This window comes from Bactrocera dorsalis, chromosome 2 (assembly GCF_023373825.1).
Source record: "Bactrocera dorsalis isolate Fly_Bdor chromosome 2, ASM2337382v1, whole genome shotgun sequence".
Taxonomy (NCBI): Eukaryota; Metazoa; Arthropoda; class Insecta; order Diptera; family Tephritidae; genus Bactrocera; species Bactrocera dorsalis.
In genome coordinates, this window is record NC_064304.1 from 38,265,340 (window position 1) to 38,286,129 (window position 20,790).

Genomic DNA, 20,790 nt, shown 5'->3' on the forward strand with positions numbered 1-20,790 from the left:
AAAAAAATAAATAAATAAAAATTGTAATAATATTAATAAAAAAAAAAAACAAATAATTAAAATTAAATAAAAAAAATGTAATAAAGAATAATAAAACAAAAAAATGCAATAAAAATGTTCAACAATTTTTTCCATTCAGAAAATAGTTCACAGAAGAGCTTTGCTGAAATGGCCACTTGCAACACGCAAACAAATTCAAGTTCAGTTTTGCAACATCAACAAAAACCCAGCGAAGCGCAAAAAGTCAACTGTATACAACAATGGTGCTCGCTTAAAAGCGGCCAGCCAGTGCGCCGCTGCAGTGGAGCAACCTTATTGCGGCAGCGCATGCATAAAACACAGCTTCCGTATTGTACTTTTTGTTGTAGACGCTGCTCAACTACCACACTTTTTTGGCTGTTTCGCTTCAATTTTGATATCACACAGTCGCCATGCATACACATGCACATACAAATATACATACAAAGAGCAAATTTTGCCGCGCTGTTGTTTTGTTGTCGACCTTGTTCCATTTATCACAGCGAAAATCATCAAAATCTCAATAATAACGTGAAGAAAAAGGCGGCCAAAAAAGAGAAGAGGGCAAAGAGCAATAACAGCAGCGGCGGAATAGGGTGAGAAGCGGCTGAAAATGCATGACAAGCGGTGGCATGTTTGAGTGTGTGTTTCTATGTATGTGTGTATGTGTGTATGTGTGTATGTGTGTATGTGTTTATGTTTGTATGTGTATGACAATGCCAAAAGAAACTGAAAGTGAATGAAAGATGTTGCAAAGAAGCTGATGAGCTCGTTGGAAAACAAGTTGTGCGGTGTTGGCATTTTTTTTGTTGTTGTAGCGTATGTTTTGTTGTCTACGGATGGGAATGCAACTGACCACCACAAGATTGCTGTGGCGGGCGGCACAAGTAAATGTGCAAAAATATGATCAATGAAATCAACACTGATGATGCGCACAATTACAATAATAACAACAACAACACATTTATAACAACAAAAAACTACTAGACGGTGGTGTGCAGCATCTCTTTAGCTACGAAAGTGTGGAAGTGAAACCGAACCGCAAGCGATTTTAGCTGAAAATGTCACAGCAGAAAGCAAATTGAATAAAAAATTGTTGTAAATGTTTGTGCTAAGCCAAAATCGCTGCTAGTCGGTGTTGTTACTGCGCTAAGCTTATACGCGCTCACTAAGCTTACATGCGCGCTCACAGTCCTGGGTTGGGCCAATAGCTCTTCAGCAATACTACCAATTTAATTGAGTGTATTTATTGAGTGAAGCTGCAAACTCACTCAAGCAGACCCACTTGAAGCTATGTACTTCTGGCTGTGTATGTGCAAATGTGTGAGTGTGTGTTCTACTCCTCTAATCCATTGTGTGCAAGCAATTGCTTTGGTTTTTGGTTGACCAATTTTTGTTTAGTTTTCCATGTGCTCGTTTGTGAGGTTTTTGTTTACCCAACTACCACTAAAAACCAATTTTTATTACTTTTCTATTCAATTCACTTGTCAAAATATCACTTTGTATTAACCAGTTACTTTGCTTCACTCAAAATTTATCGAAAAAGCCCATTACAGCAAGTCAGTCAACAAGTGCAGCTATTTGCTTATGTATGTATGTGTGTATGTTGATATTATAGCGGGCGAACGCGACAAGTGTCTCGCGTGTTATTTGGTGACAAAGAAGATTTTGAAAATCGCATTTGAAGTTTGTTTCTATGATTTTTGGTTGTTTATTATGATTTTACTTAAATATATTAGGTTAGGTTTGCTTAATTTGGCAGTTCAAAAAGCCACGAATAGACTAGTTCTGGTCCTTTGCGAAAACAGATGGAGTTCAGTTCCAAGGTTCATGAGAAGTAGTCATCCTTAGGACGCATGCGTTTGACCCGAATTTTAATGGACTCTGCGGTCTCCCTATCAATACCTCCTCCAGTGTATCATACCGTGGGGAGCCCATATACTTACAGCATAGTCTTGCCAATGCGATACAAATGCCAAGAGATGCTCCATTGTTTCCCTGGTGTCTTACTCTAGACATTTCCTGCAGTCTTCTTAATCTGTCAGCCACTTCCTGCAGGTGTGAGTCCCCACCAGACAGCGGCTACTTAGTATACCCATCACGTTCTTACAGTCTCTTCTATCGAGTGTTTAATACATTGGTTTAAAAAAAATTATGTTATTTAGACAAAAAGGTTTTCACGAGGATTTGCGTAATATGATTTTTATAATTTGAAATTATTTAAGAAAACTAAAAATTTTTAGAATTATTAACGACTTATTTCTAATTATGCAAATTCACTTAGAAATTAAATTTTTTAATGCAATTCACAACTTCTCCATTGTGTAAAAGATTTTATGAAATTATATATACTGCATTTTGATCCAATTCCTTTTGTCAACTTTCGGGCAAGAGTTTGAGTTCTCACTCACAAAATGTTTGATCCTTTCAGGCAAAAAACTGGTTCAAGTAGTGTTTAACGTATCGACTTAAGGTGAAGGTTCTCCCATTCAAACACTTTAGCAGAGACCGGAACAACTAATAGTCAGAAGGTGCTGAGTCACGTGTATATGGTGGGTGTGGTAGAATATCCTATTCAAAGCTGTAAGCTTTTGACGAGTCATCAAACTTGTACTCGCATTATACTGGTGGAACACTGTATCTTTTCTATTGATCAATTCTGCTGATCACACTACGCTTCCTAATTGTTGTTATAATTATAATACAATTTTTAGTACAGCATACAATTCTCATAATTTGCTTCTTGTTTGAACTGCATTTTTTCCCTTTTGATAGTAAAAAATATGCCAAAAATGCTGTTTTCGTTGTGAAGTCATCAAAATAAATTACTTAAGAAACGACTCGATATTAAATAGTTCAATAAATTAAGGTTTGCCTATCATTATGGTCAGCATTGTTACGAATGTGTACTAAAACCGATCTGTAAAAGTTCTCCAGTACTGTGAATAAAGTCTACTTTGCTCATATGCCGAAATTTCAATTAGAGGGACTTAAGTCTGACAAATTTAAATTGTGTCCAAAAATTATATGGATTGTAGTCAGATATTCTGTAAGTAACGGTATTTGAAAATAAAAAAGAACCAACCGTATAAAGCCAATTCGGCAATAAAGTTTAATTCATGAAATTCTGGTGATAAATGGACATAGCCTTCAAAGCGAGATATGCATATATATTTTAATATACAAGGTGCGTTCCAAAGTAAACAGGACAAATATTTTTTTTTTCAGCAAAATCAATTTACAAATTAGTCTCCTTCTGTTTCAATACAGCTTTTTGCACATACCAAAAGCATGTCGAACGAGTGTTTTAGCTCGTTGGCCGGTATGGCCGCAGGTATGCCGGTGCAAGCTTTTTGAATGGCCTCTACGTCCGCATAACGCTTTCCTTTCATGAGCAAATGCATTTTTCCAAAAGAAAGATGTCGCACGTTGTCATATCAGGTGAATACGGGGAGTAGTTAATGGTTAAAATGTAATTTTTGGTCAAATATTTGGTCCTACGAATCTTGGATTCTGAGCAATTTTTGGTGGTCAGTCAATTTGTGCGGAACAAACCTTTCGTAAGCTCAAATGTTCGGTCAAAATGCGATAAATCGATGTTTTGGAGATGTTCAATTCCATTTCACAGAATTTCATTGATGATTTCGGCTGATGTTTGATAAATTCACGCACAGTTTCGATGGAATTTCCGCTGATCACGGATTCTGATTGGTCCACATGTTGATCGTCATTTATGTCCGCACGACCACTTTGAAAACGTTGAAACCACTCGTGCACTCAGCTACGGGATAGGCAATCATCGCCATAAACTTGTTTCATCAATTGAAATGTTTCGGTGAGAGTTTTACCAATTTCAAAACAAAATTTAGTGTTGACTCTTTGTTCAAAACTCACCGATAACACAAACAAACTGACACTTAAAACGCAATAACTTCACTTCCAATCAATGAAATGTCATAAAATTTTCACTGGACAATCAATAAAGATTATAATGCATCAGTCGACATATATGTATGTATATGGGGGTGCTAGATTCAAAAAGTCCTGTTTCCTTTGGAAAGTACCTTGTATGAAAGAAATTTTATATAGCATTGAAGAATAGAAACAGACTTTTATGTAGCTTTTAATCAATCAGTTTGAATGGAATTTATATTAAAAATATTTTCGGAGGTTGTACTGGTGCGTCAGACAATAAGCCATGTCTAATTTCATGAAGATACTTTGTTAAAAAAACCTTTCTCTACAAGTACTTGATTTTGATTGATCAGTTTGTATGACAGTTATATGCTAAAATCGATCGATTTCTATGATCGATATCGGTGGTTCCGACAAATAAGCAGCTTTTTGATGAGAAACACTTGTAAAATATCAAATCGATAGCTAATAAACCAAGGGACTTGTTCGCGTAAATACAAACGGCCAGGCAGACGAACATACCAAAATCGACTCAGCTTTTCGCGCTAATCAGTTATATATATTATACTTTATACTAACTCCGACATTTTCTTATTTGAATATTTTTTTGAGCGTTACCAATTTCGTGGCAAACTTAATAGTATAACCTGTTCAGGGTATAATTAAAAGCCACTAGGCTTATTCTATGATATTACAATAATAACCAGTAAAGTTCGAAGCAATAAACTTTACAGAGTAACAAAACTGGTAGTGAAACCACTAAAACTATATAAAAGTTTTCAACCTGAATGGCTAAGTAATGCGCGCGTCTCAAATAAGCTGCCATACAACAACGACAACATAGGTATTCATTTTTTACACTTCTTGTTTTACTATTTTTGTAGCAATTATTGCCGCTCGAGTTACATTATTATCTATATACTCGTACTATATATGCATCTAGTATATTTGTGTATATACATATGCATAAGTACCTGTATATGTGTACGTTTGTAAGTAGTATCTATGCGTGTTTGCATGTGTGTGAATATGTATGCAGTTGGTCGTTGCATGCTGAACCGACTGCGAAATACTCGTCAAATGCCAAACCAACGAGAAGTCTGTGAAAAATTACTCATACGCCTGCTCGTACCGGCAACAATGTAGTTAACTTACTTACTATACTTATAAAATATATGAATATACAAAAGTATGCATGTGTATGTGTAAATATTTTAGCATTTCGGCGATTACCAAATCCAAGCTTGTAAATATTAGCTTTATTTACATAGATTTGCTTGTGTCTAGGCTTGTTTGTGGGCATGTAGCGGCTAACAAGTTTCGTATGCACATTTGCCGCGGTCTATTTTGTGCTTAAATTACTGCAATAACAAATACAAAAATGAAAATTATAAAGATTTGTAAATGCATATGTATATTATATAGTTAAGTTTTGAAAGTAAAAGCACATTTTCGTATTTTAAATAAGTTGTGTTGTTCATAAGTTAATATGTGTGTGTATCTGTGAAGTTACGCTAATTTAGTTCAATTTAGACGATGGAAATATGAATGTGTGTTAACGTGTAAATTAAATTTTTTTGGTAAAATAAATTAATTTATAATAAAACTAGAGTACCCGTCCACGCTTCACTGTGGCTGATACATAGATAATACTACTACTACTACCATCTATATGATTTCTATTAGTTGGATTATAATTATTAGTTAATGAGATATAGATAGGGAAATCCACCGTTGAAAAGATATTTGCTATGCTGAAAGCAGGCGAAATGAGTAAAGTAGGTGCCTCCAACAAAAACAACCAAAACAACGAACATCTGATTCTGAGAAGTGTTTAAGTGCTCTCTAATCGGAATAAAGCCGAATTTTTGCGTCGGTGATAGAAACATAGCTCCATCATTTCCTACTGGAGTCCAATCGACAGTCAGTCTAGTATACTGCACATGATGAAGCGGTTCTCAGGCGTGGAAAGACGAAAAGGGCGACTGGAAAATGCACGCTGGAGATGCACGTACTCAGCGCCTGTTTATTGAGCCAGTTATAATCTATTACACTGCATATTTGGTTGCAGTTCTTTTCTTCTATTCCTAATACTTAGCAATTGTATCAGTTTTGAGGACGAATCTGCTTAAAATTGTACGCATATATTCAATTGATTCTTACAAACATGAATTTTGAACAAATGCTAATGATTTAAAATATAATTTTTGTATTTATGAGTTGTATTGGATTCTAACATAAAGAGATAAAAGGTATCCTATGTCCTTACTCTGGCTCCAAGCTACCTCCCCACCAATTTTCAGCCAAATCGGTTCAGCCGTTCTTGAGTTATAAATGGTGTAACTAACACAACTTTCTTTTATATATATAGATGTGTTCATGTCGCTGTTTTTTAAGAGAATTTGTCTAAATCAGGTATATATAAAAATATGAAAATCGCTGTTAGATATAATAACCAATATATAACATATTTTATAACCAATACTCAAATTTTTTTTTCAATATGAGTATATAATAACCAATATATAACCATTTTATAACCATTATTCAATTTTTTTTTCAAAATTAGTGCATGATAACCAATAGATAACCATTTTATATGAGTATATAATAACCAATATATAATCATTTTATAACCAATACTCAAATTTTGTTTCAATATGAGTGTATGATAACCAATAGATAACCATTTTATGTGAGTGTATAGTAATAGTAACCATTTTATAACCAATATTTAAATTTTGTTTCAATATGAGTCCGTAAACTTATGAAAAGTGATGTTGTGTTATTTTGCATTTTAGGTGACGATATATACATATACATACATATATATTATTTCTAAGCACATAAATCAGTAGTAGCAAATTACATTTTGATTACAATTCGATTTGATTATTATAATGGGCTTATCTTATTGCATTTTTTTATAACAGCTTTGAATTCGTTTTGAAATTACGCACATGTTTACATACACATACACGTATGTATGTATTTACAAAAAAATTTAAAAGTGCAAAAAAAGCAAATTAATCCATTTCCTCCTTAGCTTTATGACTCAGTTCCTTCAAAATAATGATTATTTTCCGTTTGCGCATAATTTTAGCGCCTTTTTACAATAAGAAACAGTCATATCCGGTTAATCGCTCACCAATCTCTTCGCCTCTCTCACATTCGCTAATTTATCAGTAATACAAAAAGAGTAAAATTTGCTGGAGAAAATTAAAAATAAAGAAAATTGCACACTCTGTGTAAATATTATTGCTTTTTGTTGCATTTAATTAACACTCCCCAACTCGCGATCGCATCAAAAGCGCTGCCTCGGATTTGTGTCAAGTTCATTTTTTGTTTACTATATTTTCAGGTACTCTTTTTGTTGTCACCATACACATTTGTTACAAATTGACAAATGTATTACTGTCTGGAGAAATAATATTACTAAACAGTTTTTGGCTTGAAATGGTTGCAGAATATATGAAAGTATTAAAAATTATTACAGAATTAGTTTCCATTAACATTTTCTCTCGGCAAAGAATTCATAAACTTTGTGTTCTCGGAAAGTACCTCATTAGTTTAGCCTGTCATATTAAACAAGCCTGTATTATAGATTGAATAGAGGAGCAGTCAGTGTTGCGCTAACTGAAAACTATATAAAATATATATCGCCGAATTGAGAATAACGAATGCTTAGATAATTACACTATGTTATGATAACCATAAATATATGTGCAAAGGATTTGTAAACTGATCCAGTCTCAGATATAATAAAATTTCTAGGAATGAAAGAATATAGTTGCAACCAAATATGCTGTGTATCACCAAAAAAACTTGTTGGAGTGAGAGCATATTGTGTAGATATTGATATCATCTTCTGGTAGTGAACGAGTTCAAGACTAAATATCTCCTGTCATCAAACAAAATGTCGACTAGGCTCCCATGTCACTGTTGACAGTCATAACCTCGAAGTTGTATATAATTTCGTCTATCTTGGAACCAACGTCAACAATGTTAGCCTCGAAATCCAACACAGAATATCTATTGTCAACTTTGGACTGAGTAGACAATTGAGAAGTTGAGTCCTCTCTCGACGAACAAAAACCAAACTTTATAAGTCACTCATTATTCCCGTCCTGCTATATGGTGCGGAGGCATGAATGATGACAACAACTGGTGAGTCGACGTTGCGAGTTTTCGAGAGAAAGGTTCTGCGAAAGATTTATAGTCCTTTGCGCATTGGCAATCATACAAGATATACGACTGCATTGATATAGTGAAGTTAGAGGCTGCGGTTATGCTAGCTAGGTCATATTGTCCAAATGGATGAAAACGCAGTATCCGCCGGGAAAACAGCGAAAGAGCTCCACTCCGATTGAAAAGACCAGGTGGATAAGAGCCTGGCTTCGCTTGGAAGTTCGACGCCACGTTGCGAAGGGAAGAAACGGCTGGCGCGCTGTTGTTAACTCGGCTCTAATCGCGTAAAGGGTGTCTACGCCAGTAAAGAAAAAGAAGATTTTGACTGTCCTTTCCATTCCTTTAGTTTATACTAAAAATACGTCGATTATTTTTAGTTTAGGGGTTTTATATTACAAATCCCCTTTTTATGTGGTAAATTCCATCATATATGTATGTATATAAAAAATGCAAAATTATACTGCATATTCTATATTATGGAAGCAATTAAAAAATTATTGTAGACAAATAACCTTGCGCAAAAATTCCAAAACCTTTTGTAAAACAACTTTTTGTTTGCCTTCATATTTTGATTAATTCTGCAGAGATAAAAAAATATTTCCACCAAATTAAATGCTTCTGATGAGATTTACGTGTGTGTGTGCCAAGAGTTGTTGCTTTCAATAATATTGCGCAATTGTATCCTGTTGCTGATGAAGAAAATACAATATGTGCTTCGGATCCTACAAAGCGATAAGGCACAATTAAAGAATATATAAAATATACCATAAAGCGAAATCCATCTGGCACGTTTGCGTTGTTATGCTCTATATCCTCCAAATAATCGCGATAATTATTTTATTTGTGTTGCCAGGTTTTTGATTACTCACTGTTATTGAGCAGAAATGCGTTTTTTGACATCAAAAATACGCAAAACAAATGTTTTCGAATTTTTAGAAGTTCAAGAAAGGAAATGTGTTTATAGAAGCCATATATTAGCTGCTCAACAGTCTCTGTTAATGTTAGACACATTGCTTCGTAATTACTAATATCATAATAAACAAATTGCTGCCGACTCATCTGTTGAACTGTTAGTGTTAAATAGCGTGTACAGTTTCAAGCCAAAACCCTTAAACAATTTAAGAAAGAAGACATGTGTTTGTCCTACGTGTTGGCATGGAAGCACGTCTTTGCGGTCAAGGTTAAATGTACACAAGTGATAACAAAAATATGTATAATGTGTATGAATGTGTTTAAGCTATAAATAAGTTTTAATAATATTAGGGTTGTTCTACATTTTAAACAGCAAATTCAATTTTATGACTTTAGTTTGTGGCAGATTTTTTAAACAGTACCTATTAAAAAAAAAAAATTATGAACATTAATAAACATTTATTATCTTCCTAACTTCTACTAACGTAAGATTTATAATGAAACGGATGCTTTTATACCCTTCAGATGTGCATTTTTCAAAGCATAAAAGGGTATAAAAAGATATTTATGCTGATTTTGATTGGTCAGTTTGTATGGCAGCTATATGCTATAGCAGCCCGAACTGAAAAATTTTTTCGGATGTATTAGCTTTGCCATGGATATTAATATGTTCCAAATTTCGTGAAGATATCTTGTCAAATAAATTAGTTTTTCATACAATGACTTGAGTTTTATGGTTCAGTTTGTATGGCAGCTATACTACATACTATATCGATCTGAACAATATTTTCGATGATTGCATCATTGACTTGGACGATAATCTGCCACTATGCCAAATTTCTTGCAGATATCTCGTCAAATTAAAAATTTTTGCATACAAGCACTTCATGCCGATCGTACATTTTATGTGGCAGCTACATGTTATAGTGGTCAGTTATCAGCGGTTTCGACAAATTAGCAGCTTCTTGGTGGGGAAAGAGCGTGTGTGCAATTTCAGACTGAAATCTCAAAAACTGAAAGACTAGTTCATGTACATAGGGCCTGAGATGTTTGTTTTGGGGGTTGCGGTTATAATATGAATTAGACTTCAAAATATAGTCCTTTGCATAGAAATTCAAAACGTTTAGAAAAACTCGATTTTAAGTGAGTCTTAGATTAGTTTCTCTACACCATTTTTATACTCTCGCAACAAAGTTGCTAAAGAGAGTATTATAGTTTTGTTCACATAACGGTTGTTTGTAAGTCCTAAAACTAAAAGAGTCAGATATAGGGTTATATATACCAAAGTGATCAGGGTGACGAGTAGAGTTGAAATCCGGATGTCTGTCTGTCCGTCCGTGCAAGCTGTAACTTGAGTAAAAATTGAGATATCATGATGAAACTTGGTACACGTATTTCTTGGCTCCATAAGAAGGTTAAGTTCGAAGATGGGCAAAATCGGCCTACTGCCACGCCCACAAAATGGCGGAAACCGAAATCCTATAAAGTGTCATAACTAAGCCATAAATAAAGATATTAAAGTGAAATTTGGCACAAAGGATCGCATTAGGGAGGGGCATATTTGGACGTAACTTTTTTTGAAAAGTGGGCGTGGCTCCGCCCCCTACTAAGTTTTTGTACATATCTCGGAAACTACTATAGCTATGTCAACCAAACTCTATAGAGTTTCCTTCAGACATTTCCATACACAGTTCAAAAATTGAAGAAATCGGATAATAACCACGTCCACCTCCCATACAAAAGTTATGTTGAAAATCACTAAAAGTGCGTTAACCGACTAACAATAAACGTCAGAAACACTAAATTTTACGGAAGAAATGGCAGGAGGAAGTTGTACCCAGGATTTTTTTAAAAATTGTAAATGGGCGTGGCGTCGCCCACTTATGGACCAAAAACCATATCTCAGGAACTACTCAACCGATTTCAATGAAATTCGGTATATAATATTTTCTTAACACCCTGATGACATGTACGAAATATGGGTGAAATCGGTTAACAACCACGCCTTCTTCCAATATAACGCTATTTTGAATTCCATCTGATGCCTTCTCTGTATAATATATACATTAGGAACCAATGATGATAGCGGAATAAAACTTTACATAAATACGGTATTTGAGCTGAGGTATCACGTTTAAAAAAATATGTAAATGACGGATAATGAAATGTCGATTATCACTTTATCATGCGAGAGTATAAAATGTTCGGTGACACCCGAACTTAGCCCTTCCTTACTTGTTATAAACTAAATTATATAATTCTAAAATTCTACATTATTTGATACAATATTAGTTAGTTGGTTCTATTTACAACGTTATCAGCTTTAGATAGACACCAAAATACTATATAGATTGGTAGCTGAAAGTATTTATCTATTTATACTTACAATATTTTGGCACTTTATATTTATACCCTAGCCATTTTTTAAAGTAAAAATAAATCAATTCAAAGCAAAAAGTGCAGCCCTAATGTTCCTATATGCAACGGCCTAACTTGTATACGGTCAAAACGGAAAGCAGCAGTAGCAATTGAAAATAAAAGTTCACATCAATTGAGCGCTGTTACACCCGTGTGCGTAAAGCATAATGAACTGCATTTTATATGTGTATTGGAGTAAGTTTGGAGTCGAAAATGCAAGTCATGGTTGTAACATGATACTGGTATCTGCTTGCATACCACACATTTTTATAAATTTCTTTTCATTATGGATTTTTGCTGGCTTAATAAGTATGTACATATATACTTGTATGTATGTAAGTCTTACAGTAAAAAAATCCTCAAATCTTATCATGGCTTCAAGCTATCTGTCTTTGATAAAAATAGGATCCACCAAACATTCGTTAGTGTAAACACTTTTTCTGCAACAGAACTCTTCTATTCTTGATTGCGTTTTGAAAGACTTTCAGATACACCTAATAAGCTTCAATACTATTTCAAATTTACCTTTATTAATGAAGCATATTTATAGGATTTTATGGTGGCGGTACCTCCATGTATGCTTTTGTAAAAGTACCGACACTTTTTAACTTTTATGTACAAAATGCTCGAGAGAGACGTATTTTCAGAAACTGAAGTCGAGTATTCTGAAAGTTTCTAAATCAGGAGGCAGATAGTGAATCTTTAACTTTTGGGGCCGTTTTCACAATGTCTGGTTAGTAGCCAACTGTCAGTTAAGTTCTGCCGAGACTTTTTCTTTCGGTAAAGAAACTTTTTTTAAAAGGAGTCTTGGATAAGTTAACCAGAACATAACAGACAGGTAGCTGCTAATCAGACATTGAGAAAACGGCCCATAGTGTTCATTCTACTCTTTCTTCCAAGTATTCTTGGTGAAATTTCTTTATTCAAGCTCAGCTTTATCTTATTATTATAATCACAAGTCCAAGAGTTAGATAAAAAAAAAAACGTATATATAAAGTATTAACTTGTCCTTTAGTTTTTGAAATGTTCAACTGAACATTTTCACACGTTTTTTTCTATGAAAACTACTCATTGATCTGAGTCGCTGATATCGGACCACTAAAGCATACAACTGCTATGCAAACTGATCGATAGCAAGTAAAGTGTAGTAAAGAAGGGCTAAGTCCGAGTGCAATCGAATATTTAATATTCTTGCAAGAATCAAAGCCAACGAAATATCTTAACCTCAAACAGAGGATCGGAATACAAGCCTTTATATATACAGTAGAACTTTGTTAACTCGAATCATCATAATTCGCAAAAAAAACTTGGAATTAGACAGAGGTCGAGTTATCGAAGGAAATTTGTATGAAATGGACTTCTATTGCCAGTTCAAGAGTTCGAGTTATGCAGAACTTCAACTAACTCATACACTAACCGACCTATTCGACATAAGGTTTGTTATAATATGCGAGCTAGTTTTCGTCAATTTTTTACATTTTAGACACAAAGTTAAACTTTTATGAGTAAAACACGCTCGCTCATTTTTGTTGAAATAACTTATACGAGGGCTGCTATATATATTTCTGGCCTAATAATGAAAATAGGCATATTTATTAACGAAAATGTTTTTTTTTTCGTTGGATTTGGCTCGTCTTGGAAGACCCACACGGTCGATTGCTATTTTGTTTCGGGCTCATACGCATAGATCCATGATTCGTCACCTGTGACGATCTTATAAACGTCTTTTGAAGCACCACGATCGTATTTTTTCAGCATTTCTTTACACCAATCCACACGAGCCTTTTTTTGAGCGATTGTCAAATTGTGCGGGATCCAACGAGAACAAACCTTTTTTACGGCCAGGTGTTCATGCAATATCGAATGTATGCTGGTGGGAGAAATGCATAGGCATGCCTCTATCTGAAGGTATGTTACATGACGGTCTTGCATTATCAGTTCACGTACGGAATCGATGTTTTCTGGCACAACGGCTGTTTTTGGACGACCTTCACGGAATTCGTCTTTGAGCGAGCGTCGGCCACGATTGAATTCGTTGTACCAGTTTTTCACAGTGCTATAGGATGGTGCTTCATAGCCATACAAAGACTTTAGTTCATCGATGCACTCTTGTCGTGATAATCCACGTCGAAAGTTGTGAAAAATGATCGCACGAAAATGTTCACGAGTTAATTCCATTTTTTGGCCGAGATGAATTTTTTAATTCCCTGTAAATAAAACAATTCACGATTAAATGACAAAACGTTCTGAGAGATGTTACGCTAAAAAATGTCAAACTTTCCAATGGAAATGTCAGATTTCACCTGGCAACACTTAGTGTTGCCTAGTCCAGAAATATATATAGCAACCTACGTAGTACATGTATGTATGCGATGTAAAGTCTCCTGGTAGCTCGAAAATCGTTTTGTTAGCCATATAATGTGGCATACGCTAAAGGCATTATTCGTGCAAAGTTTTTACAGATACCGTTATATTTATTTATTCTCTATTTGTACTCTGGAAAGGAAAGAGTGAGATGGAATTTTAAATTTTACCCGATTTCACCCATTTTCGCACTGTGATATAGGAATGTTAGGAAGATATCACGCATCAAATTTACTCGAAATCGGTCTGTCGGGTTCCGAGATATGTGATTTTACCTAAAAGTGGGCGGTGTCACGCTCATAGTCCAATTTTTACGCCTGCTCATATAAAGCTTCCCATACCAACTTGGGGGTGACATTTAATTAGCAAATCAAACTCAAGTTCTTGTATGGACAACTCTATTGTTTGTTAAGTTATCTTCACATTTGACAGAGATTATTATTCAAAACATTGCTAAAATCTTCAAACATATTGTTCAGATCGGAGCATAGTTTATAGCTGCCATCCAAACTGGCCGTTCAAATTTAAGATACAGACCTTTATTCCATATACCCCTCCATGCTATAAAAAATGCAGCTGTGAAGGGTCTTATGGCTTCTTTGCAGTCAAAGTTAACGTTTTGCCATTTTTTATTTCAAAACGCCAATCATTGTTACATTCAAGACTTGTCATAATCTATAACCAAAAGTGTAAATGCAGTGACCTTCAGCGGCCGAGTAAAATGATCCAATTAGCTTACAAAAATGGTTGAGTCACAAAACATTTAGCACCTTTAACAGCATAAATACATGGGTCAGCAGAATTACAATCAGTTATGCACCTGCGTTGCTCTGTCATGCACACACACATATATACAGCAGCTGACAGCGATTGCATAAAGTCCCCTTGAATAGTTTCAATGTCAATATGACCAACGTTGGCGACGCAAAGAAGACACATTGACAAGAGTGAAAAGCAAAAAATAAATTACAAAATATTAACAAGAAGGCAGCAAATCAAAGTGACTGCCAAAGGGTCGCATACTTCACCTCTGCGCACTATTCCCCCCTCTCAAAAACACACACAAGCACACCTATATACATATGCAAAGTGGTTTAAGCTTGTATTGCTCACAGACAAGTGACGCTCTCTGCTTTCTATCACCTGTATTCCGTCTTCGTCTGTTTCTCTTGCAGCCTTCATGCAAGCGCTAAATGGCAGTAACAACAACAACAATATGCAAGCAGTCCAATTCAATTTGCGGCTCATTAATTTATTGTTTATTATATTGTTGTTGGCTTGTTGTAATGCGCATTGTTTGTTGTACTGCTGAATGGTTTGTAAATGAAATCGAAAATGACAACAGACAACAACAACAATGTCGTCGAGCGCATATTGGCAATAAGGCACGCTGGTTTGCGCAAGCGTGACATTGAAACCTGAATCGATTCGGCAGCGGCAGCGGCAACGGTGCTGGTTACGAATCAAAGCAAATCGAAGCGACTTGTATTAGACGCCGATGCTTGCTCATCATTAAATTGGTGGCGTTGGTTTTTTGTTTCTTTTTTTTTTTTGGTTTGGTATGCGAGCACATAGCCACGTGTGTGTGTGGGTGCTGTTGGCCATTGGCCCAGTAGCTTTATATGCGCTAACACACACACCAACAAGCGTAAATATTTAGGAACACACACACACATGCTTAGTTACACCTGTGGGTGGCTAACTGTTCGCTTGTTTTTGTTGGCTGCCTTCTTGTCTTGGCTTATAAGCTTCGCTCATTTATGGGCCATTGAACGCGGTTTTGGCTTCTACACCAAAAAAAACAATAACAAAACTTATACAAAAAAATTTGTGCTCATATTAAATAAAAAAAAAAACTTTTGTTGTTGTTTACAAATGTATATTTAAGTTAGTCTGCCTGCTATGTTGCAATAGCTGATGGCCAAAATAGCAAATCGCCTAGTTGGCAATGCGTTTTTAGCGCGACTATTGTTAAGCACTTGTTGTTGTTGTTACTTTTTTGCTGTTTCGCTCGCCCTTACATGTAGCATTATAATTGTGCTACAAAGAAATAAATGCTCGCATTAAATTAATTTAATAAACTTCCACACACACACGCACACTCAAACAGACACACGCAGGCAGTGGCGTAACTACAGGGTGGCAAGTCGGCAAAATGCCACGGGCCCCCAGCCCGAAGGGGCCCCCGGTCAGAGGAAATCTCAATTCCCAACATTTATTATTACACATACACATTACTTAAGTAAAAAAAAAGTTTTGTCTTTAATTTATTTGTTACCTTCTTAGTTGCATACATAGCTAAAAAAAATATACCTAGGTATTAAACTTTCAATGCATTAGTAAAAAAAAATTTAACCCAGTTTTAGAAAGAATGGTCAAAATCCAATTACTCGTAATAATTTCGGAAACATGTGTGGACAAACATACCTCAAAAATTTGTTTATTGGTTTATATTTATATTCACTGGGCATGTCTCAGGGTGTCTCGCTGAGACTAGGTATATTGCCGCCATTAAAATCAGTGTTGCCGTTTAAGCGCATTTCGCGCTAGATAGCGCAATTCTAGACTCTTCAGCGCTGTTTTTCTCAATACAATGCGCTAACAAATATTTTTCGGAATCTAGTAGAAAATTGTAAAAATTATTGACGATCGTAAATTTAAGCCAATAAGTTAATTGTCAGAGCCGTAAAACGTTAGGAAAATAACGAGCTGGGAATTCCCCAAAGGGTTTAGTATTCGCCGACAACAATGTTATTGATGCGTTTAATATTTTGTCTCTTTTTTACATTAAAGTGTTATGTTATGACTGTCTCTGATCTTACTAACAGAGTTCAATTATAATGATACGTCATCAGTTGAAAGTTCTTAAGAAAAATTGCCACACTTTTATGTTGCCTGAACACGGTTTGAAGAAAATGACTAAAACTGTAAAAAAAGAAACGGCATCTGGTGAAGGCACACCAATCGCACCCGAACGTAATGATGACCAGAAAGATATTCAGTTATTTAATTTAGTTGATTTTGATAAATGTAATAATGGTTAAATAAATTCACATAAAAGCACATCTTCTCTTATTGCCATTAAAAATGCACAGCTAAAATTTAGCGCAATTTTGAAATGAGTTTGGTGTATTTTTTTCTTTCTCAAACGGCAACACTGCTTAAAATTTATGTTGGTAATACTTGCTGATGCTTGGGGAATCCCCGATTCGAGTTTGTATATATGAAAAACTCCACTATTGTATTACGCAAGAACTCACCAAGCAATTAGCAGTTTATTGTTGTAAGATTTGGTTGTTTGTTGCAAGTGAAGATATATTTAATTAGTTAATTGTGAAAATAGGTTGACAATGTCTACTGGGTAAGAATTTTATTCTAATATTTAAATTAATTTATACTATTACAATTATTTTAATTTTTAATCTACCCATAAAATTAATCATTTACATCGTCGGTAGGTATCGGTAGTAAAGTTTGAAATCACAAGTTACGAAATTATTATTTAAAATAATGATTCTCATCGCGCATTTCAAAATCAATTCACTATTTTGACATTCGTAACCACCAAAACTATTTCGGTACCTATGTTCATCGTTCTTTCAAAACTTACAAAATTTGACACTTGAATTGAACTTTGAACAATCGGTGGACTTTCGTTATAAACATTTTTACGGTCGCTTTTTTGGCATTTGTTAGCAATTAAGTAGATTTTTCAATAAATAAAAGCTATAGTATTATTACAAACTTTTTGCGGTTTTGTTTTAGAAAGTATCAGAGTGGAAGCGAAAAAAGAAAGCGAAAGAAGGAGTCTGAAGAACAAAATAAAAAGTTACCTAAAATAAGTCAGTACTTTAATAATCAAGATAGTATACAAGAAGAAGTGGCAATATCGCAGGGCCCGATAACAGTGAATATTTATATTCAGAGCAACCACAACTGTAAACCAAAAGGCCCCTTGTTAAGGGATAGTAACAATAGATCTTTCTTAGATAAATATTATTACACTGTTTCTAAATCTGGCGTAAAGTTAGAACGTACATGGCTGTCCTATTCTCTATTGCTTCAAAAAGCATATTGTGCACCATGTTGGTTATTCGCAAATAGGGCGTCTAAAAATATACAAAATATTTGAATGGAAGGCAATGATGATTGGAAACATATTGTGGAAGCCATAGAAAGACATGAGACATCGAAAGAACATTTGCATTCATGTCTTGTACATCGACAGTGGCAGTTACATGGAACACTAGATGAAGAGCAAGAGTCCATTATCAAGAGAGAAAATTTTTTTTGGCGCCAGGTACTCACTAGACTTCTTGATGTTACTCTGATACTTTCAATCTGTAATTTAGCTTTTCGTGGTCATAAAGAAACGGTATATGGCAACGATTCTGGTCCAAAAGGAAATTTTTTGAGTATTGTTGAGTTATTAGCCAAATACGAACCTATTTTACAAGAGTTGCTAAGCAAACCTAAGGACCAGATTAAATGCTTAAGTCCAAAAATACAAAATGACCTCATTGCTGTTCTGGTTCAAAAAGTGGAAAATGCCCTGGTAAATGAAATAGTCACCGCGCCGTTTTATTCCATTTTGTTTGATACTACTCAAGATATTTCCAAAACAGATCAATTGTGTGAACTTTACCGTTACTGTGTAATCGAGAAAGATGAAAATGGAACTCCAAAGGCTCTCGTAATTAAAGAGTCATTTTTAAGATTTCATGAGGATCAAACTGCCTTAGCAATGTCCAAGCAGATAATAAAATCCATAAATGGCAAAAGTATTTCTCTGAATAAGTGCCGTGGACAAGGGTACGATGGAGCTAATACTATGAAAGGTACTTATGGCGGAATTCAAAAACTCATAAGAGATATAGAGCCAAATGCAGTGTATGTCCATTGTGCTGCTCATAATTTAAACTTGGTAGTAAATGATGCAGTAAAAGAGGTCATAGAAATACAAACATTATTCGAAACTGTGCAACAAATTTATAATTTTTTTGGCCATAGTATTAGACGATGGAATATATTATCTAGTTTTATATCTGACAACAAAAAAGGAGAAACCGTTATATCATCAAATTCAGTAACATTAAAAACAATGAATCCAACTTGATGGGCAGGACGCTTTGATGCCATGTTTGCTTTAAAGGTTCGATTTGTTGATGTTCAAAAAGCGCTAACAAAAACCATTTTATCAAATTCCAAATCAGATGAGAGAAATGAAGCTATCTTGCTAAAGAAGAAGGTAGAGAACTACAATTTTATTATGTTGCTGGTTTTCCATTGCAAAGTCTTACAAACCATAGACGCGGCTTCTAAAGCACTTCAATCTAAAGCCGTCGATCTTTCAAATGCTTCAAAGCGTTTGCAAGTCTGTCTAGAAGAACTTGAAAAGTATCGACATGAATTTGAAGATTTAAAAACGGAAGCAAATAGTATTGCAGTTAAATGGTCTATAAACCCTGAATTTCCTAAAACTCGTCAGAGAAAAGTGAAACGTCATTTTGATGAAATTTGTGAGGATGAACGTCTCCAAGATCCTGAAAGCTTGTTTAAAGTGAACGTATTCTATCGTGTATTAGACATCATCATTAATCAACTTAGATCGCGTTTCCTTGGAATGATTGAAATTGTTTCCAATTTTAGTGTCTTGCAGCCTGCCACTTTGCAAAACTTGAATGATACTGATTTATTGGAAAAGGCTTTAGCATTTGTCCATTTATATAAAAAAGATATATCTATGTCGTTTTCCAAAGAAATTCTCAGTTTTCGATCCTCTTTTAAACACGAAATAGAAAGGTCGTCTTATTAATAATAAAGAATCATTTTATATCTTCAAGCTTTCCTGAAGTGTGCACTGCATTTCTGTTATTTCTCAGCATTCCTGTAACTACGGCTAGTGCCGAGCGATCATTTTCAAAACTGAAATTGATAAAAACTTATTTAAGAAATTCTATGGGACAAGAAAGGTTAAGCAATTTGGCTATTCTATCCATCGAAAATTCTATGGCCCGAAATTTGAACTTTGATGATGTCAATAACACTTTTGCTGAACAGAAAGTCCGAAGAAAGGAATTTTAATAATTAAAATTGTGTACTTAAAATAAAATTGTGATTTCAGTTCAATATGTACTTTAAATTAGGTACCTTTAATTAAAAGTGAATAATTAGCAAATCAAGAAATTATAATTATAAAGTTTGTATGTACCTACTTCACGTAGTGATTTATTAGTTAACTCTTACAAATAAAAGTGTATAAATAAATATTATAAAATAAAAAATACTATTGTTGTTGGTTCAGCTTCTTTATATATTGGGGAAGTGGGAGGGCAGGGGGCCCATTCGATGAATTTGCCACGGGCCTCGAACGGTATAGTTACGCCACTGCACGCAGGCAAGCATAGACATATAGGCACTTGGTTGAAGGTAAATGGCGTATGCAATAAAAATAAATAACATAAAATTATATTAAAATAAAGTACGCAAACACTCACACATGCACATATGTGTTTATGCGCATAACGGCACCTTGTAAAGCTTGTAAGCGCTTGCACAAAATACTTCTTATAATTAAATTTTATGAATTAGACATACCTGGTTGTTGTTGTTGCTGTTTGTCGAACACGAATTTGGCAAGGTCTGAAGGTTTCTTCAACATAGAAAAGTACTTAACACTTGGTGGTCTAGCATTGCTTTTTAAACTGCAAAAGTTAAGAGAAACATGCGAGTTGGACTATAAAAATTATATTTACTTTTATTCAATGACGGGCACTCCACGTAGACCATACGAATATTACATTGACATACTATATTTATCCGTTTTTTGATTTTTTTTTGCAAACGTTCTCTGAAGTTTCAGTTTTTATCTTAAAGCGTCATTCCATGTGACGGCCTTTTTTTAGGGATTTTCCAAATTTTTTCTACGACCAGTAAATAGATAGAGCATTTAAGTGGTCGACATTTTGCGCCTAT

General features: G+C 34.7%; 2 protein-coding genes across 2 annotated transcripts in view; both read left to right on the top strand.

Annotated features, from left to right (window-relative positions):
* LOC105226381 (ABC transporter G family member 23) overlaps positions 1 to 20,790 on the top strand; it is a 132,206-nt gene that overhangs the window by 31,108 nt on the left and 80,308 nt on the right. The gene's annotated exons all lie outside the window — the stretch shown is intronic.
* LOC125776831 (zinc finger MYM-type protein 1-like) lies at positions 15,934 to 19,706 on the top strand. The gene is made up of 2 exons (XM_049450380.1): positions 15,934 to 17,176; positions 17,581 to 19,706. Exon 2 carries the CDS (start codon positions 17,948 to 17,950, stop codon positions 18,929 to 18,931), a length of 984 nt encoding a protein of 327 aa, XP_049306337.1. The 5' UTR covers positions 15,934 to 17,176; positions 17,581 to 17,947; the 3' UTR covers positions 18,932 to 19,706.